The sequence below is a fragment of the Eulemur rufifrons genome, chromosome 24 (genome assembly GCF_041146395.1).
Source record: "Eulemur rufifrons isolate Redbay chromosome 24, OSU_ERuf_1, whole genome shotgun sequence".
Lineage (NCBI taxonomy): Eukaryota > Metazoa > Chordata > Mammalia > Primates > Lemuridae > Eulemur > Eulemur rufifrons.
The window spans coordinates 6,185,634-6,201,406 of record NC_091006.1 but is presented as its reverse complement, the minus strand read 5'-3'; the positions used below and the strand labels follow the sequence as shown (position 1 = coordinate 6,201,406).

Genomic DNA, 15,773 nt, shown 5'->3' with positions numbered 1-15,773 from the left:
CGGCTGGCGTGTGTGAACACCGGACAAACGTTCGTCCAATGCCTGAATATACCCTTCCCCACGCCCACAGGAAGGGACAGATGTATTGCTGAAGAGCAAAGGACTTTGCAGGTCAGAGCCACAGGGGCCTGTCCAGACCCAGGGAGCAGAGACCCGCACCCCCCAGACCGAAGCACCCCAACCTGGCCCTGCAGAGATAGGTCCTACGGCTGTCATAAATTAAATTTATTTTTCAGAAAACTCAGTTCTTGGTGTTGAGCAGTGGATGGGGCTAGGACATTAGGGGCCTCAGGAACAGGGGATGGGGGCTTTGGTGCCAAGTACCAAGGGAAAGCCTCAAACTGACTCCCCAGGGCTTACCGCTGGCATTAGCATCTCGCGGAGGAGCCCCCTGCCAGCAGTCCTACTTCACTTCTTCTTCTTCTTGCGGCCCCGATACTGGCGGCCCGGCTTCTGCCCACCCCCGTCATCTCGCCGGTCTCGCCAGCTGGGCATGGGAGCCTCCAGCTCATTTGGGCGGCCCCCCCGGTCTGGCACGTTGCCCATAAGCACCTGAGAGGTGATTAGACTTGAATTTCAGAGAAAAATAAAATCTTGGACAAGGGGGCCACAAAGCAAAGGGAACAGCATGAGGTTGAAGAAGGAAGGGCCACTGTTGACTATTTAGGTATAGTGGCTGGAGGACAGGAGACTGAATTGGCGGAAGATACAAGAATAAAGCTTTCAAACTGGGTTCCAAGGGCCTCAGCAAGAGGGAAATGAAGGGGAGGGTGACGGCAGAGGTCCAAGTCCCCACCCAGCATTAACAAGGGTGCCCCAACTTTGTCTATTTCATATATGGGGCTTTGTATAACATTTCTAGCAAACTAATGTTTTCTTCTAAATATCCGTCATTTGGGGACTGCCTGTAATATACTTACTATGATACTTACTATATTTCTTTAAAGTAAATCACTTTTTCCTTATAGTTTGCCTTACTTTTTGCTGTGCTAGACTTTCCTCCCTCATATGCATTCACATGTTATATAAGACTATTTTGAGAGGTATGAGGCTAGATACCTAATCATTTAAACAAGGGTATTTCTGGTTTTTTAAAATGGTTTTTAAAAAACAAATAATACGACAGATAGGGCGAGGTTGTGGGGAAGGATTTTAAGGCTAGGTGGACAGGGCTCAATAAATAGCTGGACTTTGTTTTCAAGTCACTGAGGAACTGGGGAGGGCTCTGAGCTACGGAAGTACAAGGTACAAGGTCAGATTTTTTGTGTGAGAAAGGTCCTTCTAGCTGCCAAGTCAAGTGGGTGGATTAGAGGTGGTGAGTTCAGAGGTCACGAACACAGGTGGGAGAGGACAAGCTTGGACCGGGGCAAAGGCTGAAGGGCCAATTTGAAGGCCAAGGATGCCAGGGCCCGTCCTCACCCCAGGTGCCCACCTTGTTGATAGCACAGCAGGTCCCTCGGCGGGCAGCCACGCTGGTGGCTGGGACGAGACGAGACAGGTCAGCTCGGGCAGCCAGGACATGTGCAATGGAGACATCTGATTCTGGGGTCAGAACCTCTCGAATCGGGATCAGCACTGCCTTCATGGCCTCTCCTTGGGCCTGGTAGGGGGAAGGGGTGGCATGGAGAAGGTGCCCAAGAACCCTCCCCAGGTGAGATCTGTCATCTTGGATGCATCTCTTCCCCACTCAGGGCCTCACTGCCGCCCTGTCTAAAGAAGGGCGATGGGAGTGTAGAAGACACTCCCAGTGTAGAGCTGGGAATTCCTCAATGCCCTGGGAGCCCTGAGATTCTAGAAGCCCCCAAACTCACAAGATTGTAAAATTGCCTAAGCCTCAGAACCTCCAAGAGGGTGATAATTTCTGGCCCTTATTCCTCCTCCCTGCAGATGTAGCCCCCACAACTGGGCTTCCCTGCTCCTGCCAAGGTCCTCTGCCCCCACCTCTGCCCGATCACTCCAGTGGAAAGCAGATGTCGTGAGATCAAGGCGCTTGAGAAGGAGGCAGCGGCGGGAGCAGTACTGGTCTCTCAGGCTTTGGGACAGAGACGCCAATGCTTCCTGGGAGAAAAAGTCTTAGTCATGCCAGTGGTCCCTCTCATTCCCATCTCTGGATGAGGACACTGTTCACATACAACCACACAGTCTTACCCATCTGGGGGCATCTAGCGCATGGCTGAGGAGAGGCTGCATGGACCCTGAGGGCAAGGAAGTCAGCAGTTCTGAGATCTGATGGGAGAAGAAGTCATAGGCCAACTGGGGTAGAAACAAGATGGATTCCTTGTAGACCCCAGTTCCCTGTGGACCCCAGTTCTCCATGCCCCTCAGAGCTAGGCAATGGAAACAAGAATGGCACTCGTAGTTACAGAAAAACATGCCTGTGGGTGGGGCACTCCTGCCACACTGCTTTGGAGAGAGGAACCATGGCCCCGCACCCAAGGAAAATGGAACAGCCCCGGTGGGGAAGGGGCTCTGACTCTCACCTTGGCATGCAATTCCTGCAGCAGCTGGCTGGCAGGGGTCCCCGGTGTAGGTCTGGGGAGCCCCAGGGCTTGGAGGGTAAGACTGAGTTCCCGGACCATGCCAGCTCCCTCTTCTGCCCCTCCCCCGGGGGAAGACACAGGGGTGGGATCCAGCGAGGGGTGCAGGCGCAAGAGGCGGGCAGCCTGGAGCTCCGAGCAAAGAAAACCTAAAAGTAGGAAAAGGGAGCGGTGCAATCAAGGGTTGCTACTCCATCCACCATAATCAAAAAACTACAGGGCCTTTTACTCCTGCCCACCTGGAACCCTGGCTCCACCTCCAGAATAAGCCCCACCTCGAGATCCTGTCCCCGCCTGGGAATTTGACTCCTGCCCATCTGCCCGCCTCCTAGCCCAACCCACTTGAGCTACCAGATCCGCCCACAAAAATTCTAGCCCCGCCCATCTCAGAGCCCTATGCCCGCCCTAAAATTCTGACCCCGCCCTCCTGGAACCTCGGCTCTCCCACTACGGCATCCCAGGCCAGCCCTCGGCTCACGCAGCAGGCGCAGGCCCGCGTCGGGCTCGCGTAGCGCGGCCGCGCAGTCTCCGCCGCAGAGCGCGCGATCCGGGCAGTGCAACTCCCGCATCAGGCCAGCCAACTGTCGCAGAAATTCCTCCTCTGCGTCTGGGCCTGCAGCGGGCAAGACGTCAGGGCGCGGCGGAACCCGCGGCTCCATCCCTCCGACTCTCCTGCCCCATACGTACCGTCGCCGGCGTTCAGCACCTCAGCGCCCTCCTCTGGTTGCTGCTCCAGGGCGCCCAGAGTCGCCAGCTCCGCCGCCAGCCGCCCGCATAGAGCCCTGAAGTCTGGGCACGAGGTGCCCCGCGACGCTGCCCCCGGGAAACCCCCATACCTGCGGCGGGGCCGAGGCCGTGGGAGGGGTCGGGGAGGTCAGCGAGAATCCCCGCCCATCCGCGTCCTGAGGGCAAACCTGCGTTTCGTGCACCCACCAGCGACACCGCACGCCCTCTTACCCCAGAGCGAGCAGGTCCCGGGCCACCGCGGCCCCCTCCCGCGCTCCCGCTTCCGCCCCTTCCATGAAAGCGTCTCCTCTGCCTCGGTGCGCGCCCCCTACCGGCCGGCGGTAGGCCCCGCCCCTGGAGCGCCGCGCGCACCCGGCCCCCGTGCGTATTGTAGCGGCACCGACCAATCAGCCTCTCCTCGCAAGGGGGGCTTCGGACTCCAATTGGCGCAGGAGGAGGCAGAACCCGCCCCACGCCCTCCAGCACCGCCCTTCGGGTAACCTGTCAGGGGTCTGGGAACGCCCCCTGGCGCTGTAAATTCCAGAGCGTGCGTTCAGGTCCCAGCTGTCGCGACAAGCTACCGGGTGTCGCTACCATGGCGACATAAAAGCAACTTCTGTTTCCTTTTCTTCAGCTTCCCTCAGTTGCTTCTGCTCTTAAAGCCGAGGGTTGTTCACCAACTCTGGCCTAAATCCAGAAACTCGCTTCCTCTTTTCTGCCCTAGAGTTGGAATTATGTTAGGGACCCAGGAATCCCGGCTCACCCCTCACACCCACTCCCCACCAGAGCTAGGCCCGCTCATCGAGCACAATGTGCCCGTTAGGCCTTGGAGTGAGCAGGTACAATACGCCACAGTTATTAAGAGATAGCACCCTAGCAGTCAGGCAAACAAGGGTTAGGGTTTGACTCCCCTACTCGTCAGCTCTGTGTTCCTGCCAACTTGTTTCCCATCTGTATAATGAAGATAATAACAGCACCTACCTCTGAAGAGCTGTGAGGATTAGAGTTCTGTATGTAAAAAGTGCTTAGCAGATATAGAGAGGGTACTCAATTAAAAATAACAACTAACATATTAAGCAGTTAGTGTGTGCTATTGGGTTAAAGTATCTTATCCGTGTTTTACAGAAAAGCAAACTGAGGCTCAGAGAGGATAAGTCACAGAGTAGTGGTACCAGGACTCAAGGATCTAGTTCCAAATTCCATGTTCTTTAACCACTGAACCAATTTCTTCTGTTATTGCTGATGCTTTTATTGCTGTTTTTAATAATGGTTCCAGATCTGATCTCTTCCTTACTCTATCCTGGTTTCCAGCAGCTCCTAGATAATTCTGCTGGGCGGGGGAGTGGACTGGGAGCCTCTGGGAAGAACCGAGGGCCAGAGTTTGTTCCTCAGGAGCAGAGCCTGCCTTTAATAGAGTATCTCCAGAGCCCTGATTACTCCAAGGCAGGGCACTCAAGGGACCATTTGTTGACCTCAATAAAACATTTAAAATTGCTCAGGTTCAAAGACTGTTGGGAGCTATGTAAAAAAAAAAAAAGCTCAGTCCAAAAACTTGGACTTATAACCTTGACTCCTCTCCTTACAGCAAACCCCATATATAAATCTGTGGATTCTACCTTCAAAATAGAGCCAGTATCTGCCGACTTCTCCCCACTCCCCTGCACTCACTCTGGTCCTATCCACCATTGAATTGTCCTGGATGGTCACAGCAGCCTCATCCCCATCAGCCTGCCCCCACCCCCAGCACCTAACCCCCAGTCCGTCTGTTGCCCACATGCAGCAGAGAACACCTGAATCAGGCCACATCCCTCCCATGCTTGGAGCCTTCCTGTGGCTCCATCTCCCTCAGGGTAAAAACCAAAGTGCATACAATGGCTTGCAAGGGCCCACATATCTGCCCTGTCACCTCCTAGTACTCTCCTTGCTTTCTCCTTGCCAGACACTCTAGCTTCCTCAATGTTCCTCAGACTTCCCGGACACACTTCTGCCTCAGGGCCTTGCACTGGCTGTTCCCTTTCCTTGGAATGCTCTTCCCTGCAGACATCCACAGGACTCCCTCACCTTGTTCAGGGCTTTATTCAACTGCCAGTTCCTGTGTAAGGCCTAACCTGACAACTCCGGCCAAAACTGCCTGTATCCCCCATCCCCACTTTATTTTTTCTTCATAGTTTATATCATTTCTAGCATATTAAGTCATTAACATATTGTGTCTCGCACCATAAAATTGATGAGCTCTCTGTGGGAAGGGATTTCTTTGTGTTCTGCTCACTGCTTTATTCCAGTGCCTATAACACAGCTTGGCACAGGACGGGTGTTCAATATATGTGCTTGTTGAGGGACTATAAAACTCAGCTGGAGGATCTGCTTGGGACTAAAGGATGTGGAGGGGAAACAAGAATTTAGGCAGAAGACTGGCAGTTCAGAAAGGTGAGTGGATGGGGCACGCCACTACAAATAAATAACACAGGCTGAGACTTTGTCACAGACATTTCTTGGAGCAGATCTCATGCCCCCCTCCCCTGATGACAAGGCTGGGTCTTTGGCCCCCATCCTCCCCCACCATTTCAGCCTGCACTGACATTGACAATAGTGAGGTCACAGACTGGCTTGGAATCAAGATCAGGAAGATAAATGTTGGGGTGCCTCCCCCAAGTCTGGGGACCAAGCATCCAATCTGAGGAGCAAGCAGCTGGGAAATTGGGCCTGGGGGCTCCAGGGTCTGAGGTCTTCCTGGGTCCCAGGGTCAACCCTCCATCTACCCCAGATTTGGGGGCAATGGAGGGTAATCATGGATCCGAGGTGGGTACCAGCAGGGAGCAGGACTGGGAGACCTGGGAGAGGTGCTGCTGGGAGGTGGTGCCGGGGAATCTTTCCCCAGCCCCCACTGCTTCATCTGCGTCCCACAGCACCATACAGCACTCTGGCCCCCCCGTCCCACCCCTCCCCAAAACGAGGTAGGTTAAGAATGGAGCTTCCCCCCCGCCCACCACGGAAGGGGGGAGACCGAGGCACAGAGAGGGGGAGGGGGACCCAGGCTGCCCCAGCCCCCAGTCCCTCCACCCTCAGCTCTGGTGGGTCTGACAGTGATGAGAGCTGGGCAGAGTGGGGATGGGAGGGACACCCCACCCCCTTTTCTCTCACCCATCCCAGGGTCTGGTTGGGAGAGCTGAATCTCACAGGTTCCGGATGTAATAAATAGTTAATAATTTAAAAGAAGTGACAGAAAAACCTATCCCTTGAACCCCTACAAGGCCATCCAAGTCTGGGTAATGAAGAAAGGGAAGTGCACATTTCCAAATGCTTGGGGGCCAGATGCAGGTCCCAAGCCCAAACGTTGAGACTGTCTTGCTCCAAGACTTTGAACCCCTCCCCCAATACAGGACACCAGACCTTAGGCACATTCCTATTCCACTTAGGGGAATATACCTAAGAAGTCCCATTCCACTTAGGGGAAAGAGAGTGTGGCATACCCCTTGCCCAGAAGAGGGCCATGAAACAGGCTCTCAAACTGTCTGCAGCAACATCCCACTCAGAAATGGAAGAGAAGGGGTTAATGGGGAGGCAGAACATAAAAGGAAGGACTTGGACCAGGGCTAGGGCTCAAGGTTGGGCGTGGAGGAGGGTCTGCAAGGCTGGGGACTGGGGAGTGGTGGGGGGACAGAGGGGTCTGAGCAGAGCCGTAGGAGCAGTTGTGCAGCCTCTTGCTGAGGGCCCAGCTTGTGAGTTCCAACCCCACTCAACCCCTGGCTGTTGCCTTGCTTAGTGAATAGTCTACACAATTATCTGTGGCAATGATGGGTCCTAGAGGTGGGAGTGGGGGAACTCCCAGGTGTTCTAAAATCTAGGAATATGAGTTCAAAATAGTGGATAAAGGGGTAACTCTGAGGATGGCTGAGAGGCTTGGGCTGAGGTCCAGAATTCGAGAATCTGGGACCTTGGGGTCTCAGGGGCCTACGGACACAGGATTCAAGGGGTGGCGGGTCTCAGGGGATGCACACAAGGGGCCTGGGGAATCAGGGGTAGAGGCATCTGGAGGGCTTCATCAGGCTAGAGAGGTTTGAGTCAAAGAAATCTGGGGTCTGAGTGCCAGGGTCTTGGGGCACCTCAAATCTGAATGTCTCTGGTATGGAGGGACCAAGGTCTTGGATCAGGAACAATCCCAACGTTGTGGGGGCTTGAATCCTGCATCTGGGGGGTCAATGGCACCTTGCGGCCTTGGATTCAATACTCCTAAAGCACCTTGGGGTCACTCAAGGGCTGAGGGCCAAGGGGTCAGAGGTCTAGGTTACCATGACCAACCCATCCTCTGGGAGCTGGAACCCCAGCTTTTAAGGAATTGGGGATCTGTGGATAGAAGGAAGCCAAAGATTCCAGGACATTTTGGGTCTCAAAATCCAGGACCAAAGTGGACTGGAAGAGGGCTATTTGAGGATGTGAGACCAGTATCTTGGGCCCTGAGGTGTTGGTGGCCTTCAGTTGAAACACCTTGAGGATACCAGGCACCTCAGAGTCCTATGTATGAAATCCAAGACTCCTGAGAACACTGGTTTGGGAGGGGTGGGTCTACAGAGGTCTTTGGTCCCTGGCTCCCAGAGCATTTTGGTGTTCAATATCTGGATCTGGCCGGGCGCGGTGGCTCACGCCTGTAATCCTAGCACTCTGGGAGGCCGAGGCGGGTGGATCGCTCGAGGTCAGGAGTTCGAGACCAGCCTGAGCAAGAGTGAGACTCCGTCTCTACTAAAAATAGAGAGAAATTATATGGACAACTAAAATATATATATACAAAAAATTAGCCGGGCATGGTGGTGCATGCCTGTAGTCCCAGCTACTTGGGAGGCTGAGGCAGGAGGATCACTTGAGCCCAGGAGTTTGAGGTTGCTGTGAGCTAGGCTGACGCCACGGCACTCACTCTAGCCTGGGCAACAGAGTGAGACTCTGTCTCAAAAAAAAAAAAAAAAAAAAAAAAAAAAAAAATATCTGGATCTGGGGGGCTCTGGGGTGGGTCTCCCAAGTCATTTTGGGCAGAGAACATCTCACATTTGAGCATATACAAGGACTCAGTGCATCTCAAGAGTATGGGGTCCTAGAGCATCTGGGGGTTACCTGGACATTTTAGATCTCAGCGTTTCTGAACCTGAGGCTAGGTCTTGGGGGGTCTGTGGGCACTCAGTAGCGAGTAGACTTGGAGCCAGTATCTGGTGATTCCAGAACATAATGAAATCTCAAACCCAGGAGGGTTTGATGTCTCAGAACTTGTAGGGCTACAAAAACATCTGAGATGTGGGTGCACCAGGTCTTAGGGGAACGTTCAGGGACCAACTGGGGGTAATTCTGGGTCCTACGGTCTCAAGATCTGGGAGTAATTGGATACAAGCAGGGTTAGGTATTGGCAACTCCTAATTCTGGGGTTGTAATCTGAGGATCATGGTGCCAGGTGTGACCAGGATCTGAGTTGGTAACTTGAACATGAAGTTAGGGTTCAGGGCCCTGTGTCTCTCAGGGATCTGTGTGCTCCTAGCTCTTCTGACGTACACTCTGGGGATGCCTGGAGCCTCCTGGGGGGTGGGGGGCGGCGAGATGGGGGAACGCCAGAACTCAGGACACCCGGGACCTCTTGGACAGACATCCCAATGAAGCTGGGTCTGGGGTCTCTCAGTCCTAGGTTTGGGGTCCAGGTTCCAAGTCTGGGATCTCTCAATCCAAACGCAAGCTCCAAGTTCCGGATGTGCCTAGGTTTGGGTTTTAGGTCCAAATGGAGTCCGGGGTCCTGGACCCTCCATTTTGGGTCCTCGGTCTGGCTACAGGACCCGCCAGGCCATTCTCACCGTGTAGCCTCCTCGTGGCGACCCCCGCAGCCGGCACAGCCACATCTCGCTGCGACCCAGTGGCACGCGCGCAAGGGCGCATAGCAGCAGAGGCAGGGCACCGCCAGGGAGAGCGCGGCCAGCGCAGCCCAGCGCGCGGCTGGGCGTGGGTGGCCAGGCTCGCAGGCGCACGGGTCCGAGAAGTCGCCCTCGGCGTCCGACAGGCAGTGGTAGAGCAAGCTCTCTGCGCACCACAGGCAGCTGAGACGGCGCACCAGTATGCGACCCGGGTCCGGGGCCTCAGCGCAGCGGCCACCACGCCCGTCTGCTCGCCGGCGGAACAGCGCGCGGCAATGCACGCAGCGCGCAGCCTCCTCCGCCTCCGGGGAGGCCTTGGCCGGCGCAGGGCCTGGGCCCGGGCCCGGGGGCGGGCGAGCCGGGGGCGCTGGAGGTGCAGCATCGGTCAGAGGGACAGGTAGTGCCGCTGGGGGCCCCAGGGCTGCGCCCCTCAACGCGCCGGTCTTGGCGAAGCGCACGACGCAGGTGGACAGGGCGAGGGGAGCCGGCGGCCCAGAGCGCCGGTAATCCTCATAGCCGCGGCCGCCCCAGCCCAGGCCCCCGGCCCCGGCCAGGGGCTCTGAGGGCTCCGGAATCCCCATGAACGGTAGAAGCGGAGGGTAGCTCTGGGGGACGAAAGGACAAGGAGATCAGGTTAGCGGGGGGTCTGTGACTTCCCCACCACCTACCAGAATCCACGCCAGTCTCAGAAGACCCAAGGATCTGTCCTCTAGCCCACACCTTAAGGACCCAGTGGCTTAAGGCTCCCAGTCCTCACTCAAGATCCAGGAGTCCCAGTTGCCAGTCCCTCCTACCTTCAGATCCAGAAGTTCTGGACCCCAGCCACCTCCTCCCTCAGGACCCGGGAGTCTAGTCCCTGGGTTGCTTTTATCCCCTTAGGCACTGAGCCTTCCCAGCCCGGACCCCCACCCTCTTGAATTAAGCCGTCTGAAGGACTACTTCCATGAGGACCAGCATCCTCGGATACACTAGGAGAATTGTCCAAACCATCCCCCAAACTTCTCTGGAATTCAGAAGGCCTCAAAAGCTCCAAGGGCGCAGGAGACACAGGAAGCCCCCCAATCCTCCGAGAAGCCCAGGCCTCCAAGGCTCTCCCTAGTTCCCCACACCTCCTTATCTGTCCCTATGGTCCCCGCTTCCCAGCTCAGAAGACAGGTCAGTCATCCCCTGGGATCTGTATTTCTCACCCCCACTGGGCCTCGGCTCCCGCCTCCTTCAGGACCCCAGCGCCCAGCCTCATTCCACCCCGAGCCCAGACTTCAGACTTCCGCTGGGGGGCAGAGGTCGCACCTGAGCCGAGGAGCGGCGACGCTGGGGGGACATGGCCGGCCCAAAGCCAGAAGCAGACTCCATTGTGACGATGGGGGCCGCGGTGGTGGGAGGCGTCTCCTGGCGGCTGTGACTGGAGGAGGAGTCGCTGTCCACGTGGGACTAGGGGAGATTGGCGGCCTCAGCGCGGGGACCCCCGGCACAGCCGATGCCCTCACACAGACCCCCTCCCATTGAGAGCGAGGGCTCTGCGGCCAGGCAGGCCTGGGTTCAAACCCGGGTCTGCCACTGACTGGTTATGTGACCTCCGGCAAGTGAGCTCACCTCTTTGAGCCTGTTTCCTCCTCTGTAAAATGGGGCTCATAGTAGTACCTATTCATAAGGATGTGGTTAGGACCCACTGCACAGGGCACACAAGTGCCAGAAGTACAGGAAAAGCTGGAAATGGTTACTGCTATTACAAGACCCCTCTTCTTATCTGCTCAGCTCACCACCCTACAGAACATCAAATCGTCTACCTTCCCAGAACCCCTCTCCCTTGGCCAGCCAGCTGCCTCCTGCCTCATTCCTGCCACCACACCTTCACTGGGGCAGTTCCCCCACCCGGAGCACTCACCATCCCATCCAAACCAGGCTCCGTCCTGACACTAGCTGAAACATCATTCTCAGACCCTCAGTTTCCTTTCTGTAACTTGGGCGTAATTCCTACCTCATCTGTTCACCATCATCAATATACATTCATTGAGTGCCCACGACGTGCCAGACTCCCACAGCCATTGCGCATTCAAGATGGAGCGTGGAGAGCACAGCACCTTTCCTGAGGACGGGCTCAACAGATGGGAACTGTCTGCCGGACTGTGTGGCCTGCCTCTATCTCCCACTACCCTGGAATTCCTCCTCTCTCTGCCCAGAGGCTCAGTTTTGTTCCTCCAGGTGTTCTCAGCAACTCCCACTGTTGCCAGCAAGTGCCAAATTGCACCCAACATTCTGTGCATTCATTCATTCAATTTACTCAACACATATTTACTGTGTGCCAGGCACTGTTTTGGACACTGGAGTTGCAGCAAGAAACCAACAAAAGATCCTTGCCCTCCTGGAGCTGACATTCTAGCATGGGAGATGGACCGTAAACTAACAGATAAGAAAACAGTCTTTTCAGAAAGGAAATGAGGAAAATATCTTAGAAGACGGGGAAAAATTAGAACCAGACAAGGAGCATTGGGAGATTGCAATTTTAAATAGATTACCCACAGACAGTCTCACTAAGAAGGTGATATTTGTGTGAAGCCCTGAAAGAAATAAGGGAATGAGTCTTATGGAAATCTGGGAAAGGGTGTTCCAGACAGCAGCCAGTACAAAGGCCCTGAGACAGGATGTGCCTGCCCTATTGGAGTAGGAGAGAAGAGGCCGATGTGGATGGAGCACAGTGAGTGAGCAGGAGAATAACACAGGGCCAGATGGTGGCATAGGATCTTACATGCCACCATGAGGACTTTGTCCTTTACCCTGAGCAGGAGCCCTGGGAGAGTGCTAAGTGGGAGAGGGGCATGATCTGATTCAGCCATCAATAGGATCCCTCTGGCTGCATGTGGGGAAGACACTAGGGGACAGGAGGGAGAGAGGTGACAGTCAGAGGCTGTTGAGATGGTCCAGTGGGAGATGAGACTGGATGGTACCAGGTTGGAAGCACATTCTGATCGTTTTGAAAGTAGAACCAATACTGGCTGACAGATTAGATGAGAAGCATAAGAAATGAGGAGTCAAGGATGATCCCAAGGTTTGTAGCCTGAGTAACTTGAAGCATGGAGTTGTCATTAATTTGTTCATGCATTTACTTTTAATATTTATCCATTTTTATCATTTATCTTTTTTTAAAAATTGTTTCCTTTCCACTTTAGAATAGAAGCTCCACAAGGAAAGGGACTTTTTGTTCATTGATGTATCCTGCATGCCTAAAACACTGCCTGCTACGCAGAAGGTGTTCAATAAATACCCAGGAATCAATGTGTGAATCATGGCAGGAAGAAAAACTAGAATAACTGGGATTGAATTGACACTAACAGTTTGGGCCCAATTTTGTGGAATAGGAACAAAACCCTTGCCCTCCCAGCAGAGAAGCATCCTGGAGACTCACCGTCAGAGGGCAGGGTGTCTCTGCGGTATCCTGGGAAGGGGAGGAGGAGGAGGAGGAAGAGGAGGGAGTGAGTGAGCCTAGGGCAGGGAGAGAGGCAGAAAGTGAGTTCCCTGGGCCCAGCTTCTGCTCCCCCCACCCCACAGCCCCCAGTGCCACCACCTGTGCCACTCACCTCGACCCAGAGCGGCCAGTGCTGCCAGCAGGCTCTTCTGGAACTCATCAGCCTCTGCAGGACTCTGAAACGTCAGCCCAAATTTGCATTCACCCAGGCTCCAGTGGTGGAAGATGGGGTTCACTTTGTTGTACACCAAGCCTGGCCTCAGGGTACACTCCAAGGTCGTCTAAGGGGCAGGAGGGGGCAGAGTCAGATTCCCCTACCCACCCATGCATGTGATTTCCCTTCTGCCCCCAAACCCTCTTCCCACTGCAGCATCCCACAAACCTCATTTCCCAATCCTAGGTGTACCCCAGAACCCTGACTGACACTCCAGTACAACTCCCCAATTTTATTAAGCACACCTCTGATACTCCAGTATTTTCCCCAGTTGATTCCTTGATGACTACCTTTTTCTAATACCCTCCCCTGATACCCCAGTAGGAAAATAAAACCTTATCAAATTCCTCAAAAATCTGTTAACCCTTTTCCAATAACCCAACATCCCCCCTTCTGACTCAGTAGTACTCCCCAAACTTTATTGGACATCTCACAATATTACTGTTAATCCCCTTCTGATGCCCCGATAATCTTTTGAAACTGTACCCCAAAATATTCTTACTAAACTTCCACAGGCTCCCCTTCAGTTGCTAGTTCACACCTTGGATGTTCCCTCAAATCCTTGCCTAGCGCTAGATTCTTTCTCACCATTTCAAATCCCCCCACATCCTTCTACCAATGCCTGTTCTGAAATGCAGTCCTTCCCTCAAGCCTTTTCAAACAATCCAGATCTTTCTACTACATCCCCAGTTGAAACTTCAACATTATCCTTCCAAATTGCACCAGACAGCCCCATTATTCCTGATGAACCCACATATAGGATTGTCAACTGTACTGACACTTCCAAATGGACCCCCACCAAATGCTTCCATATACTTAGGGCAGACAGGGGCCAGCTGGTGTAGGGCCTCGCGGTGAGGATCTCTGAGCAAGGTGGAGCCGCGGGAGGGTTCTGAGCAGAGGAGGGGCACGATCTGAGTCGGGTGTTAGCAGTGCCCCTGTGGAACAGACTGGGGTTGGAGGGGAGCAGCAAGAGCAGGGCAGGGGGCCCAGGCAGGAGGCTGCTGTGACAGTCCAGCAGGAGATGGCAGTGGACAGGCCCTGCTTAGTATCCCAAATATTCCTGAAATTCCCAACTCTTATCCATCGGACAGATATTCACTTCCAAACTCCATCCCACACCCCAGCTTGATTCCGAGGCTGGGAGACAACCTGACCTCTCCTCCGCACGCCCAGCCCCCCTCCCCTGCCTCCCCGGGGCCCAGCCCTACCCCCACACCCCAGGGTGGCTCACTTTCTGGTCCCGGAGGCGCTCCCCGTGGATGACGTAGTGCCCCTGGCGGGCCCCCCCCTCGGGCCTGGCCCCTCGGACCCGACATACGCTCACCTGGCTGAGGCCCCCGCCCCCCACAGGCAGCCAGCCCCCACTGGAGTCATCTCGGGCCATCACCACAGCTCGGACCCGCACCATGTACCTGGGGGGCGGGCGACAGGGATGACAGTCAGTGAACTCAAGTCCTGCTCTCCCACTGAATGTTTCCCCAACCTTCATCTCCCCTCCATCTTCATCTCTCACATCTAGATCCACTGCACCCTAAGCTACCAATACACACCTTCTCCCCCATGTCCACCCTCTCCCGCACGGCTACTTTCTTGCTCATGCCTTCTATCTTCTCCTATGTCTACCTTCTTTTCTATGTCTACCTTTTCTCTCCATACCCACCTTTCCCCCATCTTTCCATCCCCACCCCCATAGCCTTGGTTTTCCACTTCCCCTCCCCCTCCTGTGCATCCCCTATCAACCCTGTCTCCTTCTCGCTCAGCACATACCCACGGCCCCACCCAGCGTTCCCCCTCACAGCTGGGTGCCTGCGCATATGTATTTTCTCTGGGCCCATCAACTGAGCTCCAGTCCCCCCAACACTGCCTCCGCACCCTGTCGTCCAGGCCACAGGCTGGGTGAGAAACCCAGGCTCTTTCCCCCCCACCCCTTCCCGGATTTATGAATGAGACCGGATGCAAAGCTCACTGAGTCACCCAGCAACGGGAGATAGGCAGCGAACGGGGAGAGAACAAGAAATGGCCAGAAAGAGAGGCCGAGAGGGAGATGGAGGCAGAGGAAGTCAGAAACCGGCAACCGAAGACACATCCAGAGAGCATTTCATTCACAAAAATCAAGGCTGCTCCCTCAGGCCCCAGCCAAAGGAAGCCAAGGGGGAGAGATGGGGGGAAGAGATTGATCCCTCCCCCACCCCAGCCCCAGCATCCTTCAGAACCATTTTACCCCGCCCCCCAGCTCAGGGGATGTAGCCCTCTACCCAGTAATCGGGATCAGCGTCTAGCCCCTCACTGCCTCCCAGCACGGAACCCTGGCGTCCCGACCTTAGGGACCCAGGCGCGCTCTAGCCCCCTCCCCCACCTGCAAGCTGCCGGGCTTCCCCGGCCCTTCAGGAGGGGAAGGGGCGGCCGCAGCGCCCCCAGCCCCCTTTACTCAATGGGATGGGATTTTGTGAATGAGCAGTCACGTGACGCTGCTTCCTTTGTCCGCCCGCCTCCCCCGACAACAGGTGAAGTAGGGAAAGAGGGCAGGGGTCCCCCCAGGGCCTAGCTGGAATGGGGCACCGGGATTTCAGGGTGTCCTACGCTCCCCACACATCCATGTTCCCTGGGGGGAGTGGTCCTCTGAGTTCCTCAATGGTGGGGGTCCAGGACGGAATTTTGTGAATGGGGAGTCCTCAGAGGAATTCCAGGTCCCCCAAATGGAGACTGGTACCCCAAATGGCTGCCGCGCAGTTTGGGGGTCTCCACTCCCTTGTCCTCCCAGCCGGGGTCCGGGGGGGCGCCCGGTGGGCAGAAGGCGCAGCGCGGTCCTGACCGCCCCCTCATCGGTACAGCCGGTCTGTCAGCCCCCGCCCCCTCGCCCCCCTCGGCACCTGCCTGGGAGGCTCCGGCCGGGCTCCGAGCGGCGGCGACGCGGCCTGCTCCTCCTCCTGTTCGCTCCGGCTCCCTCG

General features: G+C 55.5%; 2 protein-coding genes across 4 annotated transcripts; both read right to left on the bottom strand.

The window, feature by feature from the left end:
- Positions 1-241: 241 nt before the first annotated feature.
- Positions 242-3,579, bottom strand: FAM98C (family with sequence similarity 98 member C). 2 transcript variants are annotated; one of them, XM_069457444.1, is made up of 8 exons: positions 3,495-3,579; positions 3,225-3,373; positions 3,016-3,150; positions 2,481-2,686; positions 2,149-2,226; positions 1,942-2,058; positions 1,433-1,600; positions 242-552 (listed from the first exon to the last, which is right to left on the bottom strand). In XM_069457444.1, the coding sequence occupies exons 1-8, from the start codon at positions 3,557-3,559 to the stop codon at positions 409-411; spliced, it is 1,062 nt and encodes a 353-aa protein (XP_069313545.1). In that variant the 5' UTR covers positions 3,560-3,579; the 3' UTR covers positions 242-408. The 2 variants fall into 2 exon arrangements, with proteins under 2 accessions (XP_069313545.1, XP_069313547.1); XM_069457446.1 differs by lacking the exons at positions 1,433-1,600; positions 2,149-2,226.
- Positions 3,580-9,084: 5,505 nt separating this feature from the next.
- SPRED3 (sprouty related EVH1 domain containing 3) lies at positions 9,085-14,233 on the bottom strand. Of its 2 annotated transcripts, XM_069458122.1 has the most exons (5): positions 14,057-14,233; positions 12,721-12,889; positions 12,549-12,625; positions 10,436-10,576; positions 9,085-9,750 (listed from the first exon to the last, which is right to left on the bottom strand). In XM_069458122.1, the coding sequence occupies exons 1-5, from the start codon at positions 14,231-14,233 to the stop codon at positions 9,085-9,087; spliced, it is 1,230 nt and encodes a 409-aa protein (XP_069314223.1). The 2 variants fall into 2 exon arrangements, with proteins under 2 accessions (XP_069314223.1, XP_069314224.1); XM_069458123.1 differs by lacking the exon at positions 10,436-10,576.
- Between the last annotated feature and the right edge of the window lie 1,540 nt (positions 14,234-15,773).

Excerpts from the sequence above, each read along its gene's own strand:
- SPRED3 (XM_069458122.1), bottom strand. The coding sequence starts at position 14,233 with ATGGTGCGGGTCCGAGCTGTGGTGATGGCCCGAGATGACTCCAGTGGG. Across the intron at positions 12,890-14,056 it reads AGCGCCTCCGGGACCAGAAA|ACGACCTTGGAGTGTACCCT; the intron begins GTGAGCCACCCT and ends CCTGCCCCTTAG. Across the intron at positions 9,751-10,435 it reads GTCGCCGCTCCTCGGCTCAG|AGCTACCCTCCGCTTCTACC; the intron begins GTGCGACCTCTG and ends TTCGTCCCCCAG.
- FAM98C (XM_069457444.1), bottom strand. The coding sequence starts at position 3,559 with ATGGAAGGGGCGGAAGCGGGAGCGCGGGAGGGGGCCGCGGTGGCCCGG. Across the intron at positions 3,374-3,494 it reads CGGGACCTGCTCGCTCTGGG|GTATGGGGGTTTCCCGGGGG; the intron begins GTAAGAGGGCGT and ends GCCCCGCCGCAG. Across the intron at positions 2,687-3,015 it reads CGCGGGCCTGCGCCTGCTGC|GTTTTCTTTGCTCGGAGCTC; the intron begins GTGAGCCGAGGG and ends TCCTACTTTTAG.